Genomic DNA, 25164 nt, shown 5'->3' with positions numbered 1-25164 from the left:
TCTGAGTTCCATTTATGCTTTCATTCGCTTTTTAACAGAATTTAGCATTTGATTGTAAATGTCTTCTTACAGTTTTACGGTCTCTTCTGGGTTGTCAGAGGTATCAGAAATCAAATACTAATTGATATTAAAACTAGTGTCGAAACTAGATACTCATTCTTGGCTGTATCAGAACAAGTACTAAGACCATACCGAGTCTATTCCTTAGAATCGAATTTTAATTTAACATTTTAGTATTGAGTCAACACTACTCTCTTCTTCAGGACATATATATGTGTATGTGTTTAAAAGTTATGATCAGTACAGAACTACATTCATACCATACTCCATACAACTGTTCAACACCTCACCCTCATGTAACAGATAACTTTATGTCCTGTCAGTCATCATATCATTGTTGCACTGTTTTCCTTATGACCTCTTGTATAAAGCTGAGATACATGTTTATTATTTTATTTTTCTACTATTACTATTTTATTTACACTTACATATACATTTATATAATTAGACTTTATCTGACACCAGTCTCCTGCTATTATTGATACTCATTTAGAATTATTACCATTTATATATATTTTTTTCTCTTAGTTATTATAATATACTGCGATGTGTGAGCTACGTTGTCCAAATAATTTCCATGAGGATCAATAAAGTTGGTCTAAGTAAATGTCTCCAGGGTGCAGAGTGACAAAAGAAAAGAAAAAAACTTTTCCAAAAGTAAAGAAAAATTTTAAATTATATAAAGCCTCATGTGTAACTTTTCAACAACAACAACAAAAAGGACAAAAACAAAAGCATTATTGTCATAGGTTTTTAATTAACTTACAAATTTACTTACAAAAATTGTCCTATTGCTCAGTTACAACTTCATCTTTTCAGTATTTCGTTCCTTACACAAAATTAGTCATGAGCATATCGATACTTAAAGCAGGGGTATTTTACTTCTATGTGGTATTAACTGCTAATACAAAACATATTCAGATCCCCATGTTACCTTTAATTGTTCTGAAAATGCTTTATTCATCGATGGTTTAAGATGTTTTTGATATTCCCCCTCACTCCTGTGCCCCCTACATTTGCTTTCTGCGCTAAGTCACTTTCCCCTTCAGAGTACTGTCACAACACAATCAGCTTACATCCTGCCAATGAAACTACCGCACATTGCGAAAAGTTTGTTAAGTTATTGTGTACAGTTTTCTATCATGCTTTTGTACATTTAAAGGGAATTGTCATCTGGGAGCATGGATTACTTAGGTTTGTGGGTGGAGCATTGGACAGAATCTTACAAGGAGGATGCAAATAGGGCCTGTGAGAGATTGCTAGATTACTCAAACATGCATGGATGGCATAAAAAACCCTTTAGACATGTTTTTGATGAGGGAACAATTATAACATGGTAGCCAGCTTAAAAAAATAAAATAAAAATGCATATATCCCTTCTTTAACACCACATAGTTCTTAGCACTTGCAGAGATGTGGGATGTCTTATCTGGGCACTCTGCAGCGCCTTAGAGCCAGGGCGGTGACCGAGCAGCTCAGAGTGACCACAGAGAATACAGCACAGGACCACAGCAAGCTCTCCTCTCCCACCCTCCTGACCAGTCCTGCCCGCCGCCACGAGAAGTCCTGCAACAGCGCCTCCTGCTGGCACACGATGGACAGAGTCAGCAGAACCTGTAAGAGCTGTCGACTGTGGCCCAGAATGTCAAAACCACCCGGAGATAGGCACTCAGGCACGGGGCAGGAGAAGAACAAGGCTGCCAACAGAAACAGCACCACCTGCAGGGCAACATGGAGAATAGTTAGGCCATTGTATCAGAGGGTTAAAAGATTTTTTATTTTTTTCTTCAAATTAATTGTGTACATAGCGTTCTAGTAGCATACTCTACTGTTCCTAGTCCATTTTCTGAAGCAAACTAGGTCAGTTTCCTACTTTTGAGTGTGCGCTGCAGTCTACAGTGATGTCTATAACATCACTATAGACTGTTCATGTAGATGAACTTAGCTAACCTGCTAGACTGTGAGCATGGGCGTGCCTCCAGCTCCATCTACTCTGGTCCCAGTTCACTTTGCATCCCTCTCTCTGTAACCGCCGCTGTGATTTTGGTCTTAAAATATTTGTATTAACCCACTCTACATGACCCTGGTATTCTTATTTTGTCCCAAAATCTAGATATGAACATATCTAGTTTAGAGAGCAAGTAAACCCTGCCCAATCTCCCTTTTAGGCCTCCAGATAATATTACTTTAATGTGGTGATATGAGCAAGTATTTCAGACCCTGTTTCATTAACACACCCACCTCAATTTATTTTGAGAAAAAAAAAAAAAAAGCTGAAAATCTACATTAACACTAGACAATAAATAATTAATTATGTGATGTTTCATTAACTGTAATAGTTAATATACTAGGCTATCTGGTAAATAATTGCTCTAACAACTCAAGCCCCGTGTACTTAGAAGAAAATATCAACTTTGTCAGGCAAGTGTTAAAAACAGCTGTCTTTTAGTTACTCGATTAGTTGTATACAATTAAAACATAATTCAATTTGCCTATTATTCTCCAAACAATGAGGTCTACAATGAAATTTTATTCTAAATTAAGAAAGGGATTGTTTTTGTCATGTAAATGCCTGTTTAGCCAGCTCGGTCTGTAGCATGCTATGTGATGCATTACAGACATTTAAAAAATCATACTTAAATACAGTGTAAATATGACAAGGGCTAATTATGCAGACAACCAACTAACAGAGTAACTAACGAGTAACCTCACAGGGCCTATTAGCTTAACAGCTGTTGTTTACTCTTGCCCATCAAATCTGACATTTTCTCTAAATACAAGGGGCTTGAGTTGTTTGGTTTTCTTCATTACTTCCTGAATACTGGGATAGCCCTGCCCAGAGTGCAAAAAAATCCTACAAATTCGACCTTTGTGAAAGCTGTGGATGCTCTGTCAGCTGAACACGAGCAGTTTGATTTCACAAAAAATGCATCGGGACAAGTCTTTCTGGGCCGGAGCCCCTGGGAGCTGCAGTACCAATAGAGCGGAGTATCAGTCTCACATGGGAACAGAGGGGCAGAGTTGGTATCCAGTTCAAATTACAGATCCATGTTTGGAACACGGCGGCTAGTGGGTTACCTATGTCCATTTATATATACAGTCGGTAATACCCAATTCTCAGTGTGATAGAGTATAGTGACACCTGTAGGCTGTGCAGCAGTACTGCCTGGTTGTTCCAGGAGCAGGTGTAGAGGCGTCGGGCCACTGGGCTGATGTCCAGGAGGAAGGCCAGAAGCACAGGTCCTCCCCACAGCAGCTTGCGGTGGAGGAGGTTTGGACGGTGGGGGTACAGCTCCACACAGCAGCCAGTGGTGCAAGATAACCACGCTAGGACAGCAGCAGTGGGGAAGTAGAGCTGAAGATCATACAAAGGATGAAACTATGTGATGTCTCTCATGTTTCCAAATCAAATACAGATCAGATTATAACAGAAATATAACAGTTTATAACATATAACAGATTAAAGTGGATCCACATACTAAGCCAATTTTGTTTTGCTACTACTCTGTGTGTATAGTATTTTAAACAGGCTCTATTCATGCTTATGTCACAAACCAGGAAGACGTTTGGAAACATGCGTATGACGACTTCCTATGGGCTCTCTTGGAGATAGTAACTCTGACAAAATCTGGGAAAACTGAGAATGTGGCCTGGTTTTGTTCATCTAGATGTCATAGTATTCTTTCTTTTTTCCTTTTAGAAATTGCTTATTCATTTATGCATTATAATTTGTCTAACCTCATAAAAAACTATCTTAAAAAAAGAAAAAAAGTAATGTTGCTTTATTTTCAGTAGACCCAACAGTTACAACCAGCTGTCTGCAAGTGACATTGAATATGTGATGAGTCACGTCTCCCATGGAAAGCTTTGGCAGGTTGGGAAGACCGCTGCTGCTGAATCCATGGTTTTATCACATGCCCAGTGTCGGTAACTACACTGGAAGGCGTCATTCACATGTTTCCAAATGACTTCTGGTAAGCGTGACTAGAGCCTGTTATCAACTGTTCCTAGTCTTTTTTTTTGGGGGGGCAATTTTTGTGCCAGACCCCGTCCTCCTACTTCCCCCACTCTCCCGCTTAATCATCCATTTACTGCCCAATTTAGCAGCTTTTCAATGTAGTTGTGGGCAGAGTTTAGGTGTTTATTCCCACTTTAATGTATTTTTGTTCATATACATTTTGACCTGCATTACACAGCTAACCAATTTAAACAAACAGTGTTTCAGACTAATTCATTCCTACAAATCTAAATTTATTTGCCCTCACAGGGACCTTATCAATTTAAGTTTTTAGGTGGAGGGGCTGAAACTAGATGTTTTTTAACCTGAAAAGTTCCTGCAAATGGCATCAAACTTGGCAACCTGTATCCCCAAACCATACCTTTAATTGAATTATAGATAAGTTTATACCATACATCAACTATCTGGCCAGCCAGTCCCTTCTACATTCTGTTCAAATACAGAAGCATAGAGTGTGAAAAACCTCTGTCAAAACACAAAATGATCCAACCACAGCTGCTAATTTGTAGCATGTTTCCATCAAATCTGGAAGACAGCTCCTCATGAAAATTCTCATAACATTCAGAACAAAATATATAACTTCTTTAACCTGAAATTTGTGATTTGGTTTGGTGCTTCAGTTGTTGATTCTTTAAAAATCCGCACCCGTTTCTTAGTCCTTTATGTCAAATTTTCTCCTTTTTTATGTGTAAGCAGCCACGTTTGTTTTTGACATGAACGGACTGTGTGCCTGTCTAACTGGTTAATCTACCTCTCAATCATGCTCTTTGAAATCAGGGAGACAGGATATGGCTCCAGATCCACTTGTCTTTGTTTGTTTTTTAAATTATGTACTTCTAACTGGCCAGGTAAATACAGCAATAGGGCTACAACAATTAATGGCTAATTGTGCCGAGTTGACTATAAAAATTAATACAAAAGACTTTGTTTTTAAAATAAAAAAGGCAGTGGTATAATTTTAAAAATATATAAAAATAGAAGAAACCATTTCTGAATTTCAACATTGATTTGTAAATATTCTCATTTTAGAAGCCTTCAGTCACCATATTTCAACTTCTGTTGATAATGTATTTATTTCTGTTGTACATTCATTTTTGACCAATCAATTAATAGGAAAAAATAATTGCTGACTAGTTGACTGCTAAATAATTGTCGATTGCAGTCCTAAAAAGCAACAATATGTTCATTAGAGAAGCAGATATTTAAAATCTACTAAAACATACAGAATGCTTTTCTAATGCCCAGAGTGTTGCATTATTTCAAGTTATACAAAGTTAAATACCAAATTAATACCCAAATACTATTATATGAGACATTTTTTGGTGGTACAGAAAACCGACCTGGCCCACAGCACTCTCTGTCCAGGAAGCATCAGAGCTGTACAGACTGAGAGCCAGAGCACGCCCAGCCTGATGCACCCCTCGCCCCACAGAGTCCAGGAGGAGTAGGCAGGAGCGCACACAGCTGGTGTAGGGGTAGAGGAGGAGAGACACTGCACTGTAAAATAACACCATGTAGATGAGAGGGCACTATGAGACATAGAGACAGCAAGAAAGGACACATCAGGAGACATGAAGACACTCCAGGAGACATAAAGACACACATGATGGCACCGCGGCTGAGTGGTTAGATCTCTTGCTTCACTCAAGAAGGCCCTGCGGAGTTAAATTCACAAAAAATATCTGGACCTGAAGTGTGTATGTATATACCTTTCTTTTAGGGATATACTGTATAACATTGTTTCCCAAAGACTGGGTTGTGATCCTCATGTGGGTTTTTTGGGGTAGCCTTGTCACGATCTGCATGTACATCTGCAATATACTATATACAAATAGACTCTGCAATAAACTATATACAAATAGGCTCTGCACTATATTATGTACAAATAGGCTCCTTACAGATCCTTTTATTGCTGGTTCAAATACTATTTTTCATTGTTTAAAACTTGAGTAAAATTAATTGTTCAGAGACATGATCACTCAGTCAACAATAAAATATTCTCATTAATGTTCAATAATGGTCAAATCCACCTTTATTTTGTGATTTATGAATAATATCTTTTGACTTGGGTCGTGAAGATTTGTAACTTTTAAAATATAGATCCACCCAAAAAAGTTTGGGAAACACTGCTGTATAATGTATGAAAATTTTCCCCTTTCTCTTTATTACCCTCAGTCTGATCTTGGTAATTTTGTATGTATTGTATTGTTATTGTATTCATAATGTATTATATATATATATATATATATATATATATATATATATATATATATATATATATATATATATATATATATATATATATATATATATATGTATATATATATATATATAGTTATAATAAATGTGTTTCTCACCTTCCACGGTGGTAGGTCTCTCACCCTCATTCAGCTCGGGTCCTCTACCAGAGGCCTGGGAGCTTGAGAGTTCTGCGCAGTATCTTTGCTGTTCCCAGTACTGCACTTTTCTAGACTGAGATGTCCATTGTTTTTCCCGGTATCTGTTGAAGCCACTCTTCCAGTTTGGGGGTTACAGCCCCAAGTGCTCCGATCACCACAGGCACCACTGATGCCTTTACTTTCCAGGCTCTCTCCAGCTCTTCCTTGAGCCCCTGGTATTTCTCTAGTTTCTCATGTTCCTTTTTCCTGATATTACCATCACTTGGTATTGCGATGTCCACCACCACGGCTCTGCTCTGTTTCTTATCCACCACCACTATAACTGGTTGGTTCGCCATCACCATTCTGTCAGTCTGTATCTGGAAGTCCCACAGGATCTTGGCTCGGTCATTCTCCACAACCTTTGGAGGTGTTTCCCACCTTGATCCTGGGGTTCCCAGCCCGTACTCTGCACAGATGTTTCTGTACACTCTGCCTGCCACTTGGTTATGTCACTCCATGTATGCTTTCCCTGCCAGCATCTTACACCCTGCAGTTATGTGCTGGACTGTCTCAGGAGCCTCTTTGCACAGTCTACACCGTGGGTCTTGTCTGGTGTGGTAGATCTGGGCCTCTATTGCTCGAGTGCCCAGGGCCTGCTCCTGAGCAGCCAGGATCAGTGCCTCTGTGCTGTCCTTCAGACCAGCCCTCTCAAGCCATTGGTAGGATTTCTTGATATCAGCCACTTCAGTTATGTTCCGGTGGTTTGCCCCATGTAGGGGTTTGTCCTGCCATGATGGTCCCTCCAGCACCTCTTCCTCTGGACCCCACTGTCTGAGACATTCTCTGAGCACCTCATCTGCCGGGGCCTTGTCCTTGATGTACTCAAGGAGCTTGGATGTTTCATCCTGGACAGTGGTTCCCACACTCACTAGTCCTCGGCCCCCTTCCTTCCGGCCTGCGTACAGTCTCAGGGTGCTGGATATATATATATATATATATATATATAATATATATATATATATATATATATATATATATATATATATATATATATATATATATATATATATATATATATATATATATGTAGTAAAAAAAAAAGGCCTTACTTGCAGCTGAGGCAGAGGACCGCAGACAGAACATAGAGCAGCAGAGGCAGAGAGCTGGGGTCCAAGGAGACACCTGGGCCCTCAGGAGCCCACAGCCGCACCCCCAGCACACCCTGAGGTAAACATGAGATCATATCAAAGCAAGGCAAATAGGCTCCTAAACAGGGGATATTCGTTTGATCAGTTCTGTAGAGTAATATATTTAGAGCAAAATGTTACTTTTTATTCTTTTGAAAATGTACAGTTCTGACTCTCCCCTCCCCTAGCTCTCCTCAGAGTCAATTTCCCTTCAGAGCAAAACACAACACAATCATCATGCTTCGCAAATTAAATATCTACTGCACATCACATCAGGTTTGTGAAGTCATATTGTACTGTTTTGTATCTTGAGTTTGTACGTTGATGGAAAAAAAAGATCATAAGGAAGTAAAAATAGGTCACACGAGAGAAACGTCTCTTGAGACTTTTTTTTTTTTTGATGAGGTACTTACATAACATGGTAGAAAGCTCCATAAAAGCTGATTCTGCCTAATACCCCCTCTTTAATCACATATTATTGTAATAACCTAGATTTTCAGAAGAGTCAAAGCAGAGACAGAGAGAAATGTCTAAATACTCAGTTCACTTACACTGCAAATTTCTCTGATCTGGCCAAGATTTTAAAACTTATATCTGGTTATTCATCTTGTTTTCAGATTTATTATCTACTTACTATACCAGAGAATTAAGGTAGAGGTAGTTTATTTTAATATAACTTGTCAAGTAAAATTATCTTGCTGCATGGACAGATTTCACTACTTTTAAATCATTTTAATTTTCAAGCGATTTAAGTGTTTATATCTTAAGCTTTTTTGCAATGTAGTTTATTTAGAACTATTTGCTAACTGCATGGTATATGAATTCCAAAACAAAGTTATACCTACCCCTCCCTGGAGAACCGTGAAGAACAGGAACCGCACCATCATAGCCACTGCAGCCAGTAGAGGGCACCAAACTGTCACCGTGTCCTTGTGCATCTGAAACAGGCTGAGCACATAGCACCTCCAGGGCAGACCTAAAGGCCGGTACCCTGACAGCACGAATGCTTCTCTGTACAAAGGGGGAACATCCATGTCTCGACCAGTAGGGGGAAGCGAAGGGAGGAGCTTTCGCAGGATAGACAACAGAGGGGCGGGCATCGAGGGGAGGGACAAGGACACAGAAGACATCCTGTGGTCCACTTCTGTAAGGATGACTTCAGAAGGTCCTGCTTTCTTCTGTCATCATCTCACTGTTTACAAAAAGAGAAGGATTTCACATTTTCATAATCTGTAGACAGCCTACAGTATTTCCAGCTTTTTGAATTGACACTTTGCAGTGACATCATGCTTGGGGAAGACTGCATGCATGTGTATGGCAGAATGTTCAGCAGCTCAGTCTGATTAGATCTTCAAAGAATGAGAAATTTGCACATCAGTTATCCTGCACACCGTCTTACTTGCAAATTGTGAGATTTATTAGGACAAACTGTGCAACGTTTTGGCACTAGGCCTCATTATGTTTGCCTGATAAAGGTCTAGTGCCGAAATGTTGCACGATTTGTCCCAATAAATCTCACAATTTGCAAGTAAGACAGTGTGTGGGATAATTGATGTGTTCTCATTCTTTTAAGATCTAAGTCTTAAAATGCATCCAAATTGCAAATTATCAGTAGCCTGAGATCAATCCGAGTGTCCGTGCTCCTGATTTTCAACTTAAAAACTTTACAGTGATAAACTGAAAACATGTTGGCCCATGCTAGGCAAGGCAAGGCAAGGCAAGTTTATTTGTATAGCACAATTCGTACACAAAGTAATTCAAAGTGCTTTACTTGCTAGCTAGTTTGTGACTCTAATGTTATTTGAGAGGGTGACCAGGTGTCCCTATTTACCCAGGACAGTCAGAGTTTTGAGCCGTGTGTCCCCTCTCCCAGCAGATTTATCCAAAACCAGTGATTTGTTCCAGTTTTGTACAAGAAATGTCCCAGGTGTCCCTATTTTTGACCAATTTGATCCCTGCCGAAAGTAAAGAGAGGCATAAATATAACATAATCGGTAAAATACAGAAAAGCTGCTTAAAAGTGACCAAAACACAAAGAAAATGTGACTATACCTACTCACATTAGTGCCGAGTGCAGAACTTGTTTCACAATTTTATTATTACCAACCACCACAAACCAGGACTGTCTCAGTTGTTTATTTTGAAAATGTGGTCACCCTATTTGAGAGGGACTTATTTAACAATATAAAATTGTAAAAGTTCACATATTGTAGTTCTAACCATTCTAAAACCGTTCTTTATGGTCAGATCATAGATTGTATAAAAGAAGTGGACTAAGAGAGTGTGACGTCACCCATAGCGCCGCTCTAATGAAGCCCGTGATGCTAACCGTTACAGGAACTAATCTGGAGCCAGGCTCTATATCAGGTATCTCCAACTTTTTTCCTCTTGCCAGCAACCTTTACAAAATGAAAATGCCAGAGAGCTACTATTTTTAGCCGTCACAAGGAATTATATATATTTTTAAGAGCTATGCGAGCGAGCCTTAAATGACATGCAGTTAGAGGCCTATAAAACATAAACCATTATTCATTTATTAGTGTACACTGTTAGGCATCAAAATTATACATGAACAATCATAATAAGCATTTAATTCATCATTTTTTATTTATTCAGGACAATATGTGTAATTCAGAAATCCCTTGGCGAGCTACTAGGAAAAGGGTGGCAAGCTCCCAAGCTACAGGTTGGAGACCCCTGCTCTATATTATGAATAGGATTTTTTTGAAGGACAAAATAGTGAGGAAAAAACAAAAGGATCACGTAAAGCAAGCTAATGCGAACATTTTAAGACCAAAATGACAAGGCTCACTGCTGCAATTTCAGAGCGAGTTTCCACAATGTTCCAATGTAAGTCAATGGGAGCCAGGGTCAGAAGAAGCCAAAAGAGCCGCATGCAAAACTTCTTATCTGGAATACGGCAGCTAGCACCTTAGCTATGTCCATTTATATATACAGTCTATGGGTTAGATTGTGCTAACGCTCAGATTAAAATCTAATTTAAGTCACAAGTTTCAGACAGAATATTGCTTCTAGTTTGCTTCACCCACCAGGTGAATGTTGATGACATCGGCTGCAAAATATCAAATGCAATACGAATATAAGAGCAATATCAAATGGCATATGAATAACTTTATTTGTTTTCGTTTACACAGATCATATAAACTAGTCCATAGACATACTGTATATATGTGCATAGCTGACCCGCAAGCCACCACGTTCCAAATAGGAAGTGAGCATCTCTGTAACTGCTTCTGTGAGCCTTGCCGTTTTGATCTTTAAGTGTTTGTATTAACCCGCTCTACATGATCCTAGTGTTTTAATTTCAATATTTTGTCATTGTCAAATCAATTCCTATTCCTAATATGGTACTCGCCTTCAAATTCACTCCTTCTATAAATGCTAGTCTCGTGAGCTTCATTCGAGTGGAGCCGACTGCCTTGGGTGATGTCATGCTCCCTTGGTCCACTTCTTTATAGTAGAGACATGTTCTTATTTACACCGTTCCAGACTTTTACAGTGGAACGCCTTAATTCTAAAGCTCTAATGCATTTTCAATGAGAGAGTTAGGGTTAGCCATCAAATATCTTAAACACCAGAGCCACATTAGAAAACATAGATAAGTATCAGCGTTGAATGAACTTTTTTGATTTAGCAATTTAGCATTGAAATTAGAATTTATGCTAACAACCAGCTAATTAATGATTCTAAAATCTAACATACTCAAGAAATTGCATCGAACCATTTCGAGCCACAACAGGTTGACAGTCAATTTTACTTTTATATCAAGACTACTTAAAGGAGGGGGTGGCCTATTACACATGTGTGGGGTATTAACTGATAACACATACCGTATTTACATCACCATGTTAAATTTTTTTGTTTTGAAAATGCTGTATTCACCGAAAACAACCTATTAACATGTTTAACAAGTTTTAGTTTTGGCTTTGACACTCTTAGCCTCCCTTTCCCTTGCACTCCCATGCTAAGTCACTCCCCCTTCATTGTGCAATTACATTACAATAGCCGTGCACATCATATCAGGTTTGTGAAGTTTCGTACAGATTTGTATCATGGTTTTGTATATTTATGCAGACTTGTTGCACAGAGCGTGGGTGACATAGGCTTGTGGGCTGAACTTTTGATAAGACTGCTAACCATAAGGAGGGTTCGAATAGGGCCCAGTAGAGATCTCAAGATTACTCAGACATGCTTGGATGACGTATAAATCCTCCTCAAACAAGTTTTTGATTGGAAAACAAAGGTTTAACATGGTAGAAAGCTCATAAAGTCGATTTTGCATAAAACCCCCTCTTTACTTAGTGAAGGATTAGTGTTATAAGCTATATATGAGATTGCATTCCATGTTAATACAAGATACAACCAGACCAATAAGTAAAAATGTGATCTTTGGACCTTTTGGGTTTTTTGGCATACAAATATGAAGAACAGACATGAATACATGAAAAACTGATTAAAAAGACTGTGCATGACTTTATTTTCTTCTAGTTCAGAGCAAGGCTACTTTCAACATGGTTCTGTGATGGAAATTTATATTGTGGACAGACTTCTCACAATCTGTCTTTGTGTAAGTGAATGTGATTTCTTCCTTAAACCAGACCAGTCATTAGCATGTGTAAAGGCTCAGCAACAAAACTGTCCCCATCCTCCAGGAAACTCTGTGTAGTCTTAGTTGTCTTCAAATGTATGTTATGGTGTATGTTATAATATTGTTGATTAGCATAAATCTGTGAAAAGTCACTTTGCTTTGATATGTATGCAACTTGTATTTCTGTGTAAATACTCAGAGCTCAGATGCTCTGGGGAGAGATGGTTGGGAGGGCTTTCTCTGAGAAGATGCTCTGGAGAGGAGTTGCTCTGGGGGAGATGGTGAGAAAGACTGACTGGAGAGAGGACACTCGGAAGAGGCTGTTGGTCTCTAGGCCTAGGCCCTGTCCATATCTAGCCTGATTAATCAGCTGGTTTCACTTCTTGGAAACCGTCTGACCTCGCAGCAATTGTTCTCTTGACAGTAAGTGGGTCCTTTTTTTATTTAACCGATTACTGCTATTTGGTCGTGACGTATGTAAAACTTTTCCCAAATCCTATAGGAAGAAGGGCCTAGTCGCTGGAGAGAAATGAAATTGAATGGAGGCACTAAATGGCACCAGCCTGGTTAGTCCTGTTTTTTTTCCCACAACAGTTCTCAATGGTTATTTGTAATGCAGCCATTAATGAAAGCGAAAAATGGATGTCATAACCAAATTCTACTACTGGGGACAGATTTGTATAAAATCCGAGATATTGAATGAGACCCATGTGGAAACAGCAGCCTGTCATTATCTCTTTTTATATAGTATCTATCAACATCAGAGTGAGAGAAAGGACGAAGTGTTCGGGCTAGCAGTTCATACATTTTCACTTACCTGGCAGCAGCAGGCTTCTGTATTCATGTGTGTTCGTTCCAGCATGTAATGGCTTAGATAGAGTTTAAAACATAACAAAGAAGACCTGAGTAAATCCAAACTCCAAAATATCTCCAGGACAACAGGTCTCTCGCACATGCTTGGTCTATCCTTGTCCGGACCCTCTTGGCTGCCTGGGGTGTGACAGAGGAGGCTTTGCTTGTTCTTCAGGCATGTCATGAGACCACATACCACACTCTGCTGACAATGCTGCTTCTACACAGTGTCCACTCAGATTATAAAGGACAAGTGAGCATTTCAGATTGTATTAAGTTTTAAACAGTGAACTGTAGATCTGCCCAAATCAAATATGTTTTCACAGTCAAAGTGAGACTAAACAAGACCAACCATAGTACAGAGCTGCTAAACTGGCCAGTACCTGAGAACTAAAGAAAAGAGTGAGGGGAAGAGGAGGGATGTGTTCTGAACATAGACTGTAAATATAAATGCTAGCCACTGCATTCTAAATAGGAAGTTTACATGTGGCTCTTCCAGCTCCCACATTGGATTATTGTTGCCCCTCTCGCTGTAACTGCTGCTGTGAGCCACGTCATTTTGGTTTTAAAAAGTTTGTCGTAACTCACACTACATGATCTTATGTTTTTTTTTATACCTCCGCCAAGGAGGTTATGTTTTTGCCGGCGTTTGTCTGTTTGTTTGTTTGTTTGTTTGTCTGTTAGCAACATAACTCAAAAAGTTATGGACCGCTTTTGATGAAATTTTCAGGATTTGTTGGAAATGTGAAAAGGAAGAACTGATTTCATTTTGGGGGTGATCCGGAAGAAATCCTGGATTCTGGATCACTTTGAAATTTTAGTTAACATTGTGGTATATGGGGATAAAAATTTTGATTCTCAATATCTCAGTTAATTATTGACCAAACCCCATGAAATTTGACTCAAGGATGGACAATGGGATCCTCTTTCAGATTCCAAAGGCTGATCCGGATCTGATCCAGAAGACTGATTTTATCGCAATTTATATAAAAAATGGGGGTAGTCCTTGGCGGAGGTCTGCGCTCTCTGAGTGCTTTTCTAGTTTACTATTTTGTCCATCAAAAAAATCCTATTAATATATAATATATAATATATATATATAGAGCCTGACTCCAAATTTGCTCCTGTAACCATTAGCATCTCGAGCTTCATTTAGCATCACAACGCTAGCACATCATACTCGCTTAGTCCACTTTTTTTTTTTTTACAGTCTGTGGGTCTGGACATACGAAGAACAGTGTGATTGGTCTAACAAGTGCAGAGTTTGAAGTGTCCCTGCAGCTCGGTGTTACCTGGATGGAGTCAGGGTAGCCCTGTGTGATATCACCAAGTACTTGAAATTACAGTGGTAACTGGAAGCAGCACACACTCTTTGACTGTTTACTGTTTCTAATACTGTTTTGATTAGTTTATCTAGTTTGCGCAAAAACTGTCAAGAAATGACAGTTGAACAGTAGACACAGCTTTAAAAATACTACTATATATATATACAGATTAGTAAAGTAAAAAAAAAAAGGTTTTAGTGTTCTAGTTTAACTTTTGTACTGTCATAAACATGTGCACAGGAGTCAATGCAGAGTGAGACTGACTTCTCGTGGCATTTTCCATAGCTATGTATACATTTTCACTTAAACCATAAATATAATATTAATAGATTTCATTGAGCATGATGTGTTATATCTGTTACATTGCATAAAGTGTCAAAGATCTCAGGTCAGTATTAGTTGAGTACTGTCATTATTAACTTTTAAGCTAAATGAAACACATGAGCGGGGCTTACAGAAACTTTAATACTGCCCTGTATAGTAAAAGAAACTCATTCATACACTGACACACCTTTTGAACTTTGAATTATATTAAGTCCCCAGTAGGTTCATAGGTTCCATAGCAAAAGGAAATTCTATTCAGTCAATTGGGCAAAAGTTTTAGAGTGAAGACATTTCGCCACTCATCCATCTGATGTGCAGTGTGCAGAATATGCCCAAATCAACCAGAAGCAAAGAGGGGCTTTCCTGAGGCTCCGGGAGGATGAGTGGCATGGTCCGCACTCTGTATACAGTGGAATATAAAACGTTTGAATCTGTAGATGGCCTTTTTCCAGAGGACCAAAGAAAGTGATCTTGTAAAGGACTGAAGACCTGTACATATGCTTACAGTTCTGATCAGATTGCTGGAGCCACTAACTATACTGAAACTAACAAACCTATTTGTTAGTTAGGTCTGTTACACTAACTGTCCCTGAAACATATTCTGCATTATCGCAGGGCCCAAATGGGTGATCAGATTTTAGTGTGTGCTTCACTCTAAAACCTTTGTCCATTTGACTATTTCATTTTCTTTTGCTGTTTTTCATGTGTATTTTGTAAAAAACAGAGATATACTTATTTTTCTTTTTTATTGGCATATATTTTAAATAAAAAACAGAATAAATAAATACTAAAAATAATAAGACAGATTACATGACATGCACACTCTTGGGTGTGGAGCTCAGGTTGTGGTGGTCGGGGCTCTGACACAGGTGCAGCCCACAGCCAGAGGATGGAATGCGGTGGTGAAGCAGCGACTGCCCTGCTTCTTCTCCAGCACCAGCACCACCTGGTAAATGGGCACTGCGCTAAGTCCCATGTCCACACCCTCTGTCTCCTGATTCCTGTGGGGAAGCCAGCAGACACTGCTGTTGCACTCAGCCTCCCACAGTGTAGATGGGATCCGTGTTGAAACTGTGGATGCTCTAAACGCAAACGGAAAAAAGCAATGCAGAATTACTTAACTAAAATTATGTTTCCATGCCATGGTACAAACAATCGTGGAGCTCAACAGTCTTACTAGCCTAACTATGTTACACAAAAATTGTGAAATATGGAAGTCAAATATATGACTGTCATCTTTCCCTTATCATTATTTTATGATCACCAAAACAAAATAATTAAGTTTTCATGATAAATGTTTTCAAATGAATGTCGTGAGCTTAGCTGATACTCAGCTTCACTTCCATTAGTCCACTTCAAGACAACTAGGGCTTAAAGCGTATCATTATTGAGTGTGGAGAAAATGAATAATGTCTAGACTGAACAGTGCACTGTGACTGTAAATGAGTCTGTTTTTTTTTGTTTTTTTTAATAACATATATATAACATGATCAAAATGGTATGTAACTTTCTGGAGGTGAGAGATCATCTGCATAATTCCATGGAAATAGGAAATTAAAACTATACTTTGGAACATTTTTCACAGAAACAGATTAAGTTTTATGCCATATTGTGGAAGATTAGTGCTAAAGGAACAACATTTCCATGGAAACAAGCAGGAGGAAGCCCTCCAAGTCAAATAAGAGCCCATTTTGTGAAGGTGCAAGTCCGCTCACAGTAAGGACACATGTGACCCACATGTTTCTCTGTGTAATAATGTTTTCAGTACAATAAAAACATACATAATGAAATAATTAAATTTTAGTCTTTTTTTTTTTTTTTTTTTTTTTCAGAAAAGGCTACACACTTTGTCTTAAAAAATACATATTAATTTATAATCAATATTATATTATTATTATTATTTATTTATTTTTATTTTTTTTGAGAAGACATTGCAATCCATTTCTTACATTCACATTCACATATTAGTATTTACCAGATAACTATTAGCCTTTGTTATGCCTTTAAACTAAACTAATAAAGTTTTTTGAAAAATGTGGGAAAATGGGAAAGTGAAAAAAAAGTGATCAACTTTCCTTGTTCTTTGGTGATTTTGTGGTGCAGGCTCCTGCTAAAGAGGCTAGGCTGTTGAGCTCCATTGACAAGTCATAGCAGAAGGTTTGAGAGGCTTACTTCCAGGTCCAGGGAGACAGAGAGCGGCTGTGTATGTCGTATGTGCTTTCCCCCATGGCCTGAGACAGACGTGGGGAGTTAGTGGACAGATCCAACTTGGTGTCACAGCCCCTCCGGCGAGCTGCTCCTGCCCACCACACACTGCAACAGACCTGAGGAAGGGAGGATTAGTTATGGATTTTCACATTTACTACTAAGCTACAACCGTACTTTTCTTTGACACTAAATGAAACAAACATAACCATGTCCCACACCTGGCAGTAGACTGCTTTTTGATGCATTCACACTCGCACCCAGAACTTAACCTGAACTATACAGGACCCAAACAATTCTACATCTCATCAGGCTGGGCTATATGCCAAAAAATCATTCCACATTTTGTTCATAGAGCTAGGATCACAATTTTGATTTGATCATGATTCATACAGTTACTATCTTTTCACCTGCCACTTAAGAGCCTGAATCAGATTTTATCAGAAATGATGTTTCCCCCCTTACAGATATATTGTAGAAGCAGCTTTTGAGGTCAAAATAAGTGTGCTGTCTGCATCTTATTTTATTGTCCAATAATCAAGAAGTATGCCGATAGCATGCTAATTGTTGATAAAACTGAACACAGCTATGGTCATATGTTGTAAAACCTATACGTGATGTTCTGGGCATTTGAATGTATTCTCACCAAAAGTATGTTGAGATTCCTCATGCTGCCGGCCGTTTCACTAATAAGTCTTTTTGGTGTATTTCCTGGTATGATAACACTGTCCTGTGTTTGGATTCTTGCGCGGTCTGCAAACACTGTCCAGATAGGTCCAGTTCTGAAAACACTGTCAACACTTTGGTTCTTCAGAGCTCCTCAGTGTTAGATCTCGTTCTGTCCTTATGTGCCCTCTTATAGCCTTTGAGAGGAGATCTCATGGTAAATTCTGGCCTACAAAAACGTTATCTGTGCACTCCATCACCTCTGTCAGGTGTTTACGGCCAATCACAAAATGTTTTCTAATCACTAAGCTTCCATCACTCATCAGATGACTAATTTTAGCTCTACTACAGATATAAGTTTATCAAGGTGATATGTCCACATGCAAATGTTTACTAGCATCGTCGTCATTTCTGTCTGAAGATTTGTGTCTGAAGATTCCAGGAGTCTGCTAGAGCCAGTTTCATAGAGTTGTAGCGGGTCAATGGTCGCAGTCAGATTTTTTTGACCATTGCAGGTTGTGTTTTTTGGTGGAGAATAACTCCTAAGGCCAGGGTAAACTGCAAGTGTACTTTGCCCTACACATTTCACCCAAAGCATATTTATGGACACGTTTTTAGGCATCATTCAAAATGAATAGGCAGGGCCACACCACTGTCAATGCGAGCTTCACATAGGGAGCAGCACATGTGGAGAACCCCCTAATGCACGCGTATATTATATATAACCTCACAAGTGGCTATACGTGCACCATGTTTTAATTGGGTGCTCATTTTATGGACTAAAATATATTCGTCAGTGATGTGTTTTTGCTGACTGAAACAAAATTAAAACCAATTTGAAAAGTAATCATAATAAATCACAATCACTAAAATTGCATGTGTTTTGGTATTTTGTATCAATACTTTTTGAATTTTGAATGATAAAAAATAAACATATGAACAAAAGTAATGAGTAAAGACTACTTTTTTCAGTTTCAGAGCTTCAAACCAGGCTATAAACAAGCTTAACCTCCAAGGGACAAGTCTGCCCCATCAAGCATAAGCAGCAGTTAATCATAATGAAAGCAAAATATATATTGCATGGGTTAAAACTATTGTATTTTGTTTAGTCAACTAAATTAGCATTACATTTTTGTAGACTAAAACTTGTTGCTTGGGATCCAGAATGCCCACTACTTCAATAATATACATTAACCTTAACAGGAGACATGCATTGTACCAGGTTATAGCGCCAGTGCTAATTTCCACCTGTAGTCCCTGGACAGGCTGATGTTATAGTTCATAAAATCTAATGTACAAAGAGAATGATTCAATATGTGCATCCAGTCACCTTTGAATCTTTTTGGTTTGAGATCGGCAAAAGGGACTGAAAGGTGGATTAGCCAATCAGGGACACGCCTGATCAAACAAATATGGTTACTTGCAAGGAAAAAAGAAAGGTAAATAAAGTTGAAAATTTTGGCAGAATCAAAAAGCCTTTGTGGTCTGCAAGTGCTGATTGGCTCGGCAGCGGCTTCCAGATAATGACATTGCTACGTACTGGACAGTAGTCCCTGACTGGCTGATGCTGTGCTTTTTCAACTCTGTCATCAGATGTGTGAACAGAGAGTCCGACACCGAACACTCAAGAGACCACAGACGCCTGTCCACATAGTCTTTGCCTGTAAACTGGACACCCTAATGCAGCAGTCTGAATGCAGTTTTACGCTAAAACTATATAATTCTAACTTGGATTTTTCCAGTTTGTTATGTGTGTAGCCCATATATCAATCTGGGAAGGCTCCTGTTATAAGCAATTGGTACCAATGAATGAAACACTACAGCAAATAATTCATAATAGATAATAGATACAGAGGGTTCCCAACAGACTTATTTTGACCTCAAAAGTTGCTTATACAATTTATCTGTACTGGTGCAAGACAAATTGTGGTCAAATACATTACATTTTTTTTTTCTTTAATATGTAACTTCTTTCATTTTTCTTGAATGCTAAATTGATTTTACTGTTTTTTCCAAGTTTAGCAATGTTGTAACTTTAACAGACATCTCTATTATCCTAACCCAAGATAGGAGCACATCCTGTTGCCATATAAGGTGCAGAGTGGCGTGTGCAGAGGCGTCTGTTTGGCTGTGATGTGGTGGAGTTCTTATTGAAAACCGTCAGCACCTTTAGGTGACCTAATTTACAGCCTGAATGTGCCACAGTTTCAGTCAGAGGAGTCAGCGCTTTTCCTTAGCTGACACGGCACAAAGCAGCACAGGAAACAAGCATCTGCACCAGTGATCAAGCTACAATGTCAGTTGTGACCTCAAGGTGGTGCCGAGGCAAAGTGATACTCAACCTAACCCATATTTTGTCAAAGTAGGTTAATTGTGTAATGGGGGATGTAGAAGATTATATTATCAGCAAGTAGCCATCACATAAATTCTTAATTGCAGTCATTTTCCCTTTTTGCACTGTGTCAGTGGTGGATATAACATTGCCAGCTAACACCTGTTGCAAGTTGAACATGGCCAGTTCACTGGTACTGCAGAAAAAAAAAAAAAAAAAAAAAAAAAAACAGAAAAACTTCTGCAACCCAAAAAGCACAAACTGTTTGTGTTCTCTAACACTGACATGGCACCCACAACTTTCAAAATGCATTTTACTCAGTTACAAATCCTTCAGTTTTTTACAAAAAGAATGTTTGGCTCTCTCTGCTCCACTCTGGCCTGTATGTGAGCATGCCTTCCTCATGCTTGAGTCAGAGAATAGCACATGGTTGGCCAAGTGCACAGGTTAAGTGCATCCCTGAGTTTGTCCTTTTGACTCAAACAGGCAGCCATCTTTAAACTCTGAGGCTCGGGGGTCTGCCTCATGCTTCTCAAAGCAATAACACAAGCAGATGGCAGACCGTTTTTCAGAAAAGTTTCAGAGTGTATGTATACCATTAGGCATTATTTATACTTTTTAAAAATCATGTGCATTTATGTGCATTAAAAGTTTGTCTTCTTTTACATCCAAATCCACTTTATTTATATAGCATATTTTACAAACCAAGCAGTTTCCAAAGTGCTGTACAGAGATCATAAAATGAAGACAACAATCATACCAGTCCTAAAACAATAAAACCTGTAAAAATCTAATAAAAGCAGAACCATAAACATCATAAAAGAGCTATACATAAAAAAATAATAAAAGACACAGAGGACCACACAACATGTGGTGTTAAGAGCCAGAGAGACGAGACTCCACTGTAGGGGCTTTATGGAGGTGGAAAAGGCAGAGCGTTTCAGAGCTTAGGGCCTGCCACAGAGAAGGCCCTGTCCCTCCTGGATTTAAATCTCATTTTAGACACCACAAGCTGGAGTTGGCCCTAGGAACGCTTTAAAAACAAACCATAAAATCTTAAATTGAATTCAAAAACCAAATGGAAGCCAGTGTAATGACTTTTCAATCGGAATAATCTGCTGATGTTTTTTGGTTTGATTTTTTGGTTTGGCTGAGCAGCACAATTTTGTAACAACTGAGCAAGATAGTGCATGGTGGATAATGCCAGAGGATGTGGAATGAGAATGTGCATTATAATATTCAAAACGAAAGGAGATTAAAAGCACACATGACCTGTTCAAATGATTTAAAAGATTTAAAAAATTTAGATAAAGCCACAAATGAATTTAACAACCATGTTCAATTGTTAATCAAATTTAAAATCATTCTAACTAGTGATGCCAGACTGTTTTACATGCTGTTTCAGTGGACCCAGGTCAGTGAGGAGGTCTGTATTGCCAAACACAATGACCTCAGTTTTGCCCTCATTTAGACTCAAAAAGTTGTGGGCCAACCAAGCCTTGACGTCACTAAGACAAGTCAACAGGACAGAAGCAAGTTTTTGAGTGGCAGGTAAATTTGACAATATGCATAAAAGTGATATTGAATGTCATGTTTTTTGTTTTTTTTATTTTACTCTCCGGGAGGAGGTACAGAACAAAGAGATCTCAACGGCAACTCTGTTCTGGAGAAATATTTTCAAGCAGCACAACTAATGTCTGTTCAGTTGCATGTCTCAGTGCTTCTACCACCAATAACGTCATTTGTAACATTGCATTATATTCATCTTTTTTTATTACGATTGCTTAATTGCTCATCATTTCCACCAGCATCAGAATGACGTTTCAGTTTCTGGAGGTACAGTGGTTTGGTTCCTCACAGACCACAGCAGAGAGGGGGACGGCCCCGGTCCACTCACATAGGGCCTTTCCAACAGTACCACACCAAGCATTCCAAGAACATTGTACCATATGAGAGATTGGGCTCCAGTTAAAAATTACTCATTAGTTTTATCTTTGAACAGATAAGTCCATGTCAGCCTGTTGAGAACCCTGCTTTCTACTGACATGCACAGTCATAACTGTATTCAGCAGTTGACCCTGAGGTTTATGACAATATGATTTCTCTCTGTAAATTGATGGTATCACCCAGGGGTGTGGTTTTGGACCAGTACTATTGTGATGCAATTTACTGATGTTGCCTGACATAATACAGAGGTACTGCACTGTATATCCACAGTACACAACGTTATGGCCCTCTTAAGTGGTAATGACAGTATCTCTCAAATTCTTGTCTATGAAATCAAGAGGTTTGCCATAACATTCTGCAATTAAACAAAATGCAAGCAAATTCTTACAAATAATTGGTCTCATCCAGAGTTGTGTATTGCTCAATTACATTTACTCAGATACATTTACTTGAGTAACTTTTTAAAATAAATTGTAAATTTCTAGTAGCATACTTTTACTCCTACTAGAGTAATATTTTTATTGAAGTAACAGTACTCTTTCCACTGTGAGTAAGTCTACAAGTGACAAAAGTTTTATGTTGAAACTGACAATATTAAATTATTTGAACATTTAGTATTTTGACCCCATCTCCCGATATGATTATTTTTTTCTACTTTTTTATCTGTCCTTCTCATTTTTGTATTTATACTTTGTATCTATCTGTTGTTGTTGTTTTTTTATACCTTATTTTTTCTTTCTTTTGATTTCTTTGATTTCTTGGATCACTACTTTGTACTTCTACTTGAGTAATATTATTTATTTATAATTAATATTATTAGGGCTGGCCAGCGCTCTGAGCTGAGCTTATTTCTTTAGTTCAGTGCTGGAGTAACTGATTTACCCAGATACCACTGGAAGAAAAAATGTGATTGGTCCATTTCCATTCCATTGTATTAACCCTTTGTTTCCTAAGAAATATCAGTCCAAGTTTATAACAATGATCTAGAAATTATTACTAGTGTAGTGTTCATTACTCACAGCATAAAAAATATTCAAAAAATATATTAGTAGTATAAACGTCCATTCAATATTTATTCTTGAGCCTTCCCTGAATACCTTGAAGGCTCTGAGGTTCCCCTGTGAAAGAAATGCTGTTTGCACAACAAATGTTTGTCTCTTTCATTTACATTTCCAATAAAAGTGCGCTATACTCTACAATTTAATTCATTAATTGGTTTTGCGTAAAACATGCGATTAATCACTATTAATCGCGATTAATCGCTCGAACTCATGTGATTAATCGCAATTTTAAAAAATTATTTTTGCCCAGCCCTAATTATTATTATTATTTATTATAATGTTACTCTCAATTTGTAGTTTCTCTGTTCACCCCTGGCCTCATCCTGACATGGCACAAGTGCAATCATTTTATTCAGAGCTTTCATCTTAGAATGACAAACATGCTCAGTCATGGTTCTGCAGCTGAAGCAAAAAGAGCTCAACATCTGATATAAACAGGTGCAAATTTGGATTATTGTGATTCTTTGCATCCCTGGAGAAATTCAATCTCCCTTCATCATTTGCAGCTACTCCACTGCAGATGTTGCCAGTCAATCATGAGAAAAAACAGCATTTTTTTCTATTTTGGTGAGGTTTTTGTTGTTTACTTTTGGTTGGACATGGGCAACAGATATATCATACTTACAGATAATACCACAACTGTTACCTACTGTATAGCCATAATTTTGGACTTGTCTATATGGACAATAGTTATTATTTCATTATTGTCTAATAAAATGAATTGCCACACCATTATTTTGTTAAATGAATGTTTAATTAATGTCAGCAAAATACCCTCCTTGCATGCAAGTGTGCATTTTGGATGGAATTTTCAGCATTGATGACACAGGTATAGCTATTCCGTGTTAGAACTCACTGCAACTTCCTGTATAATTTTTTCCCCCCTTTTTTGCTAAATATTTGCCGCAGGTACTATCCCACCAAGCTGAGTCAATATTACAATAGTTGTGCAATTCATCTAAAACTATTAAACCTACAAGCCATCTCTACTCACTATAGACAAACAGCTGTGTGAAAAACCGCAATTGTCGGTTAGAATAGGCCTAATCTTAGGGGTGCTCCTGAATGGCGTGTGAAGTAAGATACACATGTTTATCTAAACTGTAAATCAGAGATACGGATCAAAGCGGGTCAAATGAGCAGGCGCGTGGGTCTACCTCACTCCTCGCTGTCACTATGCCGCTCATCACTGGGTTTACTCACAACACGACTGTAAATCAGGTCACAGCAGCAATGACAGAGCAGCAGCGGAGCTTTGAGACGGCCAGGTGCTGAAAGATTTTGAGTAAAATCCAGGTTAGGAGTCTCAGTGGTCAGGTTTGTAGGGGTTTTCGATAGATAGATAGATCGATAGATAGATAGATAAATAGATAGATACTTTATTAATCCACATACATCAAAAAAAAAGAATCACAAGTGCACTACAACTTTTCTGGTTTAGGGTCCGCTACATACCATGGAGATCTGAATGCTTTGTGTGGAATGTCCCATGGTATGACATTAAACATATCCATCATGTGTTTATTCATTACGGGTGTTTCTATTGCTCAAAAATACAATAATTCCTTCTGTGAATATAGGGGAGAGTCGCTTCTGAAATGTAATGTAGCATAGTGCTTAATGCATGGTTTAATCTGTACTGTGGCTGAGTGGCTAACACTCACACATCACAGCAAGATCGCCAAATCACCCAGACCTTTCTGTGTAGAGTTTGCATGTTCTCCCCTTGTCTGGGTGGGTTTTCTTCCTCTCTCTGGTTTTCCCCATCAACCCAAAAAACATGCACCATAGGTAATATCCATCTTCAAATTTTTTCAGATGTGCCTGTATTGTTGTTTATTTTGTGTTCCTGCTCTCTGTAAAGCATGCTATAATTTTTATCTGTGAAAAGCATTGTATGAATAAATGTACTATTCAAACCCTTCTTTCGGTTAGCTTTAAGATTCTGTGCTCAGCCCACAAGCCTACAACACCCTAGCCTGATTCATCAGCCGGTTTCACGTCATAGAAACCGTCTGACCTCGCAGCATTAGGATTCACGTATGTAATGTGCTGCTAACAGGGCTAACTGGTATATTAAGCTTTTCCCAAATCCCATAGGAAGAAGGGCAATAATGACTTTCCCCTTGCTGAAATTCACCAAACATTCTCTTTATTCCAGCTTTAAATTCTCGATCTCAGGAATCGTTGACAACAC

General features: G+C 38.4%; 2 protein-coding genes across 2 annotated transcripts; both read right to left on the bottom strand.

Moving 5' to 3' along the window:
- Positions 1-1485: 1485 nt before the first annotated feature.
- LOC110162565 (membrane progestin receptor beta-like) lies at positions 1486-8776 on the bottom strand. The gene is made up of 5 exons (XM_020927462.2): positions 8492-8776; positions 7569-7681; positions 5419-5575; positions 3203-3415; positions 1486-1779 (listed from the first exon to the last, which is right to left on the bottom strand). Exons 1-5 carry the CDS (start codon positions 8774-8776, stop codon positions 1486-1488), a joined length of 1062 nt encoding a protein of 353 aa, XP_020783121.1.
- A 6818-nt stretch (positions 8777-15594) lies between these two features.
- On the bottom strand, positions 15595-17768 carry il17a/f2 (interleukin 17a/f2). The gene is made up of 3 exons (XM_020927460.2): positions 17608-17768; positions 16929-17080; positions 15595-15838 (listed from the first exon to the last, which is right to left on the bottom strand). The coding sequence occupies exons 1-3, from the start codon at positions 17629-17631 to the stop codon at positions 15595-15597; spliced, it is 420 nt and encodes a 139-aa protein (XP_020783119.1). The 5' UTR covers positions 17632-17768.
- Between the last annotated feature and the right edge of the window lie 7396 nt (positions 17769-25164).

This window comes from Boleophthalmus pectinirostris, unplaced genomic scaffold (genome assembly GCF_026225935.1).
Source record: "Boleophthalmus pectinirostris isolate CB_2022bp ecotype Guang Dong unplaced genomic scaffold, ASM2622593v1 HiC_scaffold_19, whole genome shotgun sequence".
NCBI classification, from domain to species: domain Eukaryota; kingdom Metazoa; phylum Chordata; class Actinopteri; order Gobiiformes; family Gobiidae; genus Boleophthalmus; species Boleophthalmus pectinirostris.
This window is presented reverse-complemented; position numbering and strand designations above follow the sequence as displayed.